This window comes from Nelusetta ayraudi, unplaced genomic scaffold, assembly GCF_046127955.1.
Source record: "Nelusetta ayraudi isolate G7.1 ecotype Tasmania unplaced genomic scaffold, CSIRO-AGI_Nayr_v1 ptg000011l, whole genome shotgun sequence".
Classification (NCBI taxonomy): domain Eukaryota; kingdom Metazoa; phylum Chordata; class Actinopteri; order Tetraodontiformes; family Monacanthidae; genus Nelusetta; species Nelusetta ayraudi.
Window position 1 is genome coordinate 22,481,906 of NW_027466061.1, and position 8,095 is coordinate 22,490,000.

Genomic DNA, 8,095 nt, shown 5'->3' on the forward strand with positions numbered 1-8,095 from the left:
GGTAATTACAAGAAGAAACATACAAGTCAGTGTGTATACGACAACAAACAAGCAAGAGCAGATGTGCGAAAGGCAGGCAATCGTGCAGAGGCAGGCACGAGCAGAGTTTTATGAACCATTGGTGCATTATTTGCCAGTGAGTGGAGAAAAAGTCCAGAATGCTCAAACTTATAGAGGGTAGAACACCTTCCATTTCAAGTTTTCAAATGATGGAATGGTTTCCTGCCCGGGCAGGAAATAATCCATCCAAATAGGAATCTTGTTTTTAAAGGTATGAAGCTTCTTGTTTTGTTTTGTTTTTTTCCTCATGTGTTTTATGTCACTTCATGTGAAGTAATTTCATTCAGGAGTGACATTTCCCATTTCCATCTGGCACTGCTGTCAGAAATCCCTCATGTATTAGGAGTGCATACATTGTATTGAGTGGCGCCAGTAATAAACAAATGTATCAGCCGTCCCTCTGCCCTAATTTGCCGAGCTGCTGCCTCGTTGCATCCTCGTCTAATTTACTTTTAATGAATAAATGGCTCATTTTCGACTGAAAGTGCACATGCGCGCGGGCACACATCACCGTTCCCATCACTTACGAGTGTTACTTTTCATAATCACCTCCGCCGCACCCAGTGTCAGAATTGGAGGCCTACTAAATGTACCATGTATAACACAATGTGCTCTGGGCAAACACCTTCATTAAACCTTACAAGGCGAACATGCAGCAAGAATCGCATTAATTGGAACAAGCCTTGCAGATTTTTTTTTTTTTCCTTTTTTTTGCATGCACATGCTCTGCATGCTGATGAGGGAGGGTGAAGAGGAAGAGCAGCCCACGCTGGGAGAGGGGATGGCGTGAATTAATGAGTGAAGAAGTTTAAGCTTCAGCTTCTTCTTTTTTTAACTGCATTGTCATGCTAAAAAAAAATGTATCCCTCTCACGCTTCTCAGATAGTACCACTACAAGAGATATGGTGGTGGTAGTGGTGGGGAGGAGGGGGGAGGGGGTCGCAGTCATGCCTTGTAGGTGTGAGCATTAACCAATTCATGTGCCTATAATATTAATCAAATCCTCTCAAGCTGAAGGACACTGTATCAGTCAAGCCTCACAAATGAAATGATGAATTGTTTTATTGCTTAAATAAATTAATTGATTAATATTATAATCTTATAATAATGATTAATTGGAAAATTGTAATCCAAGTTTATATTGATAGATCAATTACAAAAGTAAGTATAGAGTTACCAGAAACAGGCAGGAAACCCTTAAAAAAAAACACCAACAAAAATACCATTCGAAAGCTTGTTTTAAACATGTATTCATTATTGCACGACTTATAAAAAAAAACTTTGCAAACTGTCTCTTTGTTTTGACGGATAGAATGTACAGTCTGCAGCTCGAACAGCTCGAACATGGCCATTAATCCAGACTCACGTCAGGCTGAGAAGAACTCCCAGTGCTCTGTGCTCTTTGTGCGTGCAAAGCGTTGGAAGTAGAGCGACGGGTTGGGTTAGATTAGAGGCAGGGGTGGTGGTGGTGGTGGCGGTGGTGGTGGCGGTGGGGGGGTTGTCCTGAAGGACATTAACTGGTCACTCAAAACAACACTGTTTTCTCACCAAATGAATGAGGCAATTAGAGCGGCAGATAGCCATTCTCTCGCCTCCCTGCTGCCAATAAATAAATGAACAGAGGGGCCGGCCTGATGAATATGGAACCAGTGGACGCGGCAACCTGTGCAAAATGCGCGAGAAGCGAAGGCACCGCAGGCAGGAATTGAAATGCCCCCACTGGGCCAATCAAAGAGGCTTCTGTTTCCACCCGCCCCAGCTGCGCGTCACTCATCTCACGTGCGCGAGCGAGGGCGCACGCGCGCGGATGTGCGCCGATCGCCTAATGAAGCCATCTTTGTCCCCGCCGTCCACGTCCGTGGCGCCGGAACGAGGCCCCGACACGCTGGGTCCGAGGTTTTTGAAGCTCCGAGCCTTGGAAGTTTAGCAGGGGTGGAAAAAGGGACGTTCTGGGTGTGCACGCGCACACACACTCACACACACAGGGTTGTTTTTTCTTTTTCTTTTTCGTGCTGAACGAAGGAATCAGGAGCTCTAAGATGCTCCCAGATGCTCCGCGCCTGTCGTGTGCTGACAGTCGGACGATGTCTCTAATGAGTTGACGATCGCTGCTGCTCCCTCCTGTGCTTTGCCCGGGCTCAACTTTTTTGTTTTGTCTGAGCCGTTTTTTTTTTACAGGCATAATCAGTTAGCAGTTCAAACAATCCTCCGCTCGGCGCCGTCTCTTTACGCCGGGGCTTCTCCACCACGTGCGCCGTCGCGCTAAACTATCGGGTGGAGGGGATGGGTGGGGTGTGTGGGGGGGGTTGGGGGCGGGGGGGGGGGGTGTAGTTCGAGGGTGGGTGGGGCTTGATAAATGACGGCATTCATCACGGAAGCTCACCGCACTTCCTCGTGTATCGTATCTGTTTCCTGCATTTGGCCCTCCTCCCCCCCCCCTCCTCCTCCTTCGTCATTAAATTTTCGTCTTCCTCCTTAGAAACGAGGAGGGGACGCCGTGCCAATTAATCTTCATGGAACACCCACGGTGCCTCGCTCGCAAACATCCCAGTGTTGCTCGCGCTTTCCTCATTCTGGCAACGGCCGCGCGTCCGTCCGCCACGGCCTCGTTTATCTCCGCCGATTGCGCTTCAGCTGTTCCAGAGGCACGCGGGGAGGGGGGCTGGAGCAGTGGGGGTATGGGGGGGGGGGCAGAAATCTGTGTCTTAGCCGACGCGGAGAAAGGAACAGCGATACAGTATTAAAAGCTGCTTTTATCGTGGTTCTTAATAGTCCCCTCCATGAGCGCACGCAGCGCCGAATCAGTCTTAATATCGCCTGGGGTGCCTGCAGCCCCCCCCTCTGCCCCCCCCCACTACCCGCCTCCCCCTCCTCCCTGTTTGAATATGAAGCTATAATGCAGGGAGGTGGAAAAAAAAAAAGAGCAATTGCCATTTAGTTCCCATTCTAATTGCAAACTGAAGACAAAAAAAAGGTCCGGCGGATGAAAATGTCACCGCTTTGTCACTTTTTCCCTTTTTTCCCCACTTTTTTCCCAACAACGACTCTGCCATTAGCCTCACGCCGCGACCTCTTGGCGCAAATGGCTGTTGGGGCGGGGTGGGGGGGCCAAGGGAGGGAGGGGCGCCCGTTGCCATATGGCGCGAGACGGCGGCGGAATTGAATAAACAGAGGAGATTTTTGCGAAAGCATCGCGGCGGGAGCTCCGTCATTAGACAGCAGTGGTCCGCTGGAGAGGCTGCAATTCAAACAGGCGAGAGGGGGTCACGCTGAGAGTCGCAAAGTACGAGGATCAGTGTGACGGCTGCCATAGTTAATCCTCACGCCGCTCGCTTCCTCCTCCAGCAGCAGCAGCAGCAGCAGCAGCAGCAGCAGCAGCAGCAGCAGCAGCAGCAGCAGCAGCAGTCAGTGGATGCATAGTGTAGCTCTGCTGTGATGAGCTGCTGTTATTCCACAGTTGGTGTGTGTGTGAGAATACGGGAGGTTAACTCGGCAGTGCAAAGGCAGGATGTATTATTTATTGCTGGGGGGGGCGGACTGAACTGAACGGTTGGCGTCTGCTGTGGAGGTCAAAGGTCATTGCCAGCTGGTGAGTCCTGGTCCTGTTAGGGATTCAGAGCTGTGCTCGCAGAGGTGGAATGAGAAAATGCTGTGGAAACAAAGTTTGAAACGATGTTTTCAGGCCATTGAATCCATGTAAATCCAACTGAAGATCCAGGAAAAGATACACACCGATTAAGCAACAGATGCGGACTGAAAGGACTCAGGCTGTGTCTCAATTCAGGTTCTGCACCCTTGAGACCGAGTGTCCTCCGTCTGAAGGAAGCGTTCTTAGAGTTCCCAGCCTAGAAGGACGGACCAAACCCCGCCTCCCCGGTAACCACTCGGGACGGTCTAGCCTTCGGCGTATTTCCTCGTTTCGTCACCGCCGTTCCCTCCGGCTGGCCAACCCCGGAAGTGACGTTTTTTATAGTATCAAGCTAACCATTGGTTCGCCATCTAACGATGCGGTTGAATGTTCAAATAAATAAAATCCTACGTTAAAAACTGGATACTTTATGTGAAACTTCAATATTTAGATTTATATGTTGTGTCTTTACCAGTACATGCCGCTAATTTCAGCTGACTTCCCAGGATCCCACGATGCTTTGCAGCAGCACGCAAAGCATCATGGGATACCCAAGTGTGCGAAGGATAGTAGCGGTGCATCCTTGGAATCGGCTAAAACGAGTGCGTATTTCCAAGGGTGCATTTTCAGCGTCCTAAGCACCCTCGGGAATTGGGACGAGCCTTCGTGCAGTGCTATGACGCAACTTCCTTCCAAAATGTGCACTTCAAGGGCGCAGAACCTGAATTGAGACGCAGCCTCAGTGTGAAGTACTGGCCGGCAGGACCGGGCATTATCAGCTGCTGGCATTTTCACCTGTAATGGAACACTTTTTTTTGTTTTGTCTGGAAAAGAGCCCACAGAAAACACTTGGAAAGAGAAATTTGACTGCTAAAACCATTCAGTCACCTGCACTCTGCAAATTAAGTTTAGTTAAGTTAGTTAATTAAAGTAACTCGTTCAGGCATTTATTCAAGGTGCAGTGATTTGTCAACTTTGCTTTTGTGTAAGGAGAAATTGGAAGGTCCGCAGGTCTTTGAGGAACATAATACATTAATTATGTTATATATACATATATATATATATATGTATATATATATATATATATAGCATCATTCATGAAAGGCAGCATATGTGAGCTCTGAGCCCGGCAAGGACAAAATCCGACTGATGCATGTGTATACGTGTGAAAACGTGCTTGTGTCGATTCCAGAACACGAGTGCCTTTAATCTGCAACAGATTGCTCGCAGGCCTCAGCACATCAACCCAAAGTGGGTCAAAAACAAAAAAAGCAGTTTGACTGTTTTAGTTCACCGTTACCAACCCTGATTCTTCACCCTCCCTCCCTCCCTCACCTCCCCCCCTCCCCAAAAAACAAAAATGCTAATTTTAAATCATCAGAGCCGCTGATGGATTCAGGTTAGGGTGTCTGCATCTCTGCATCGCCAGGATTTATGTTGCACTTTTTGCTCAGGAGAAGCATCTGGAGCATAATTGGAGCCTAATGTGGCCACGAGCCTGCGAGCACATTGAGCTCATCCAATCACATCTCTGAAGCATCTCAGAGCGTTCTTCTCTCCATTTACCTTTGTCTTCCCTTCTCCCCCTCCCTCACCTCCCACCTCTTCTCAAGGAAACTGGCCAAGAAGCGCAAGGAGACCCTGAACAGCACGCGGCAGGAGATGACCGTCATGGTCAACTCCATGGACAAGAGCTACACGGAGCAGGGCACCAACTGCGACGAGGCGCTCTCCTTCATGGACACGCACAGCCACACGCTCAACACGCGCAGCGAGTGCGCGCTCACGCTCAACGGGCGCAGCGAGTGCGCGCTCACCCTCAACGGGCGCAGCGAGTGCGCGCTCACTCTCAACGGGCGCAGCGAGTGCGCGCTCACTCTCAACGGCCGAGGTGAGTTGCTTCCACCTTCGCCCGAAGTCAGGCTTGCATCTTTTTTTTTTTTATCTTTTTAACCAATTAGTTAAAAGAAGCAACAAAGATAATGTGGTTGTTGCTGGTGATTTATGATTATTTAATTTGTCATCTCATGAAAATAGCCAAACTAAGTTAAAGGAAGAACTTCGATAAGTTCCCCCCACACACACACACACACACACACACACACACACACACACACACACACACACCCCGCAAACAATCACAGTCCAGGACTCCACTAGCTGCAGGAACTATACAGGTTTAATGTATTATACAATTGTTGCCCTTAGTCTCAGCTAGCGGTTAGCGGTTATCTTAGCCAGCAGATTTTCATCTGGCACAGACGAAGCTTCCTCGACTTTAGTTTTTAAGTCCTCGCAGTGGTTCACCCAGAATGCAATTTCTGCCTACACTGCTGAAACGCACACGCGTACGCGCGCACACACGCGCACACGCTTGTGCGCGCACACACACACAGCAAGAATGGAAGAGGCAATTTATTTGGTGTGGTCAGGTGAGACAGGAATCAGACTCGACTGCGCAGCAAATATTCACAGTGGGGGGCAGAGATGTGAGCGAGTTTCGGTTCTCGTCCAGGTGACCTGCGGTGTTGGGAGCAACACACTGGCAACCAGCCAAAACAGACAACTGGCTTCAGAATTTGTGAAGGAATTGCATGACTCTTGCATAGCTGTGAGTGTGTACGGTCTGGTGTCTTGTGGAGCAATTTATAAGAGCAACACTTGCAGTCCCACGTCGCTGCGGGGACAATGTTGTACCCTCTTCATAGTTTTCCTCCACTTGCTTGGATCAGCGTGGGAAATGCATTTTTTCTTCCTTTTTCTTTTTAATCAAAGCGTTTTCTTGGGATCTCTTTGTTTTTCCCAGTCCCTCTTTTGCTCCAGCCAAGACTTTGTTCACTCAAATGATTTGTCAGTAATTTTTTTAGCTTTTGAAAAATGGCCCTGCTGTTAGTGGCAGCGGCGGTGGTGCAGTCAAAAGGGAACCGGCTTTTCTTCAAACCCCTCTTCAGCTCAATCTTTCTCTTTCATTCCGCAAAAAAATAAAGGCTTTGACACATTTTTGCGATGGATTGTTTCATATTTAAAGATGGAGATCCGTCGTCCCTCACAAGTCCTAAAGGACTCTTTTTACCCTCTTTCTTTGGGACATCAAGTGTCTCTTGAATCAGCAATATTAATAAGTTGCTGCTGCTGCTGCTGCTGCTGCTGCTGCTCTTGCTTGCCGTATGAAGAGAAATTATGGCCCCACACTGTTTGCTTTAATAACCTCAAGGAGACCTCTCCTTCTAATCAACCGTCAAGTCAAACAGGTCTGACAGCCACAGTGTCTTGTTTTCACACGGCAAACACACGCAACCACACACACGTGCACGCGACGCGTTATAGATGAGCTCTGTTGCGATAACCTGTTAATTTCCTCCATCCCAGGTTAAAGTTAATACTTTATTGATGGACAGCTCGGCTAAGTCTGCACCCAAGGCTTGACCCGGTATAATCCCAGTCAAAACCATCAGATTAAAACTGCAGCGCGGCTGCCGTCTCCGCTCTCTGCAGGGGATGAGCCCCAAAGATGCTCTGACCTTGATTAACTGTCTGTTAGTGTGGCAGTTCAAATCTGGGGCCTCTGTCTGCCGGCACAAATCATTTAAATGCATTACTTCCTGCTCTGGCGCCCGCCGGTGGAATTCCACCCCCGCCGTCCCCGTCACACGCTGTGACCTCGGCGTTGTTGTTTGGGCTCAGAACACGACGTGCGACAGATTCTAATGCAGAACGCGTGGCGAGCGGATCTTGTCGCGGGCGCGGGGAGCACTTCATTCTCTGCACTCGCAAACCGGGAGGATTAACCTTTGTCCCGTCGGCCGTGGCGCATCTATCTGGCGACCTTGAGCTGGAACTGTGCAGATTTCACCTCAGATATCTGGAGTCGACTCAACTTTGCACCGTCAAAGAGAATACCGACGCATCCCTCCAGGGCCAGTGTGAAGACCTGGACCCTGGAGGGTAGCGGTCACCTGCTCTGACCGGTCAGGGTGAGGAGAAAATACAAACAGTCCCCCTCACTCTTCTAACATGCCAAGCTTCAATACAAAGTGTTTGTGAGGGATCTCCATGACCAGTGAGATTCCTTCTCTGCCAGGCATGGGCAACTATATTGCTAGTATAAACTATATGAATAGTAAGTAAGTCATAAAGTAGCTGTATTTCATCCATTTTTCAATAAAGACATATTTTGATGTAACACTTTTGTTCGTTTTCAGTGACATTAAAGCACATGTTTTCTACGTATCCCATGATATATTTTTTCTCCAATGCGATAGGACACCAAAACACTCCATTTATCTGCTCCTGGCCCCCCCTCTCCTGTCAAATTTTCAATTTCAAAGAGGCCAGACTGAGAAGATCTGGACATGTAGTGAGAATAGACAGTGAACATGTCAGTGGCAGGATGCTGAGATTTGGAAC

At 48.6% G+C, this 8,095-nt stretch overlaps 1 protein-coding gene across 4 annotated transcripts in view; it reads left to right on the top strand.

Moving 5' to 3' along the window:
- Positions 1-8,095, top strand: part of LOC142885482 (receptor-type tyrosine-protein phosphatase mu) — a 170,496-nt gene that overhangs the window by 115,129 nt on the left and 47,272 nt on the right. For all 4 annotated transcript variants that reach the window (XM_076021959.1, XM_076021961.1, XM_076021960.1 and 1 more), the window contains one exon: positions 5,302-5,579. In XM_076021959.1, the coding sequence (XP_075878074.1) occupies positions 5,302-5,579 (278 nt within the window). The remainder of the gene's footprint in view (positions 1-5,301; positions 5,580-8,095) is intronic.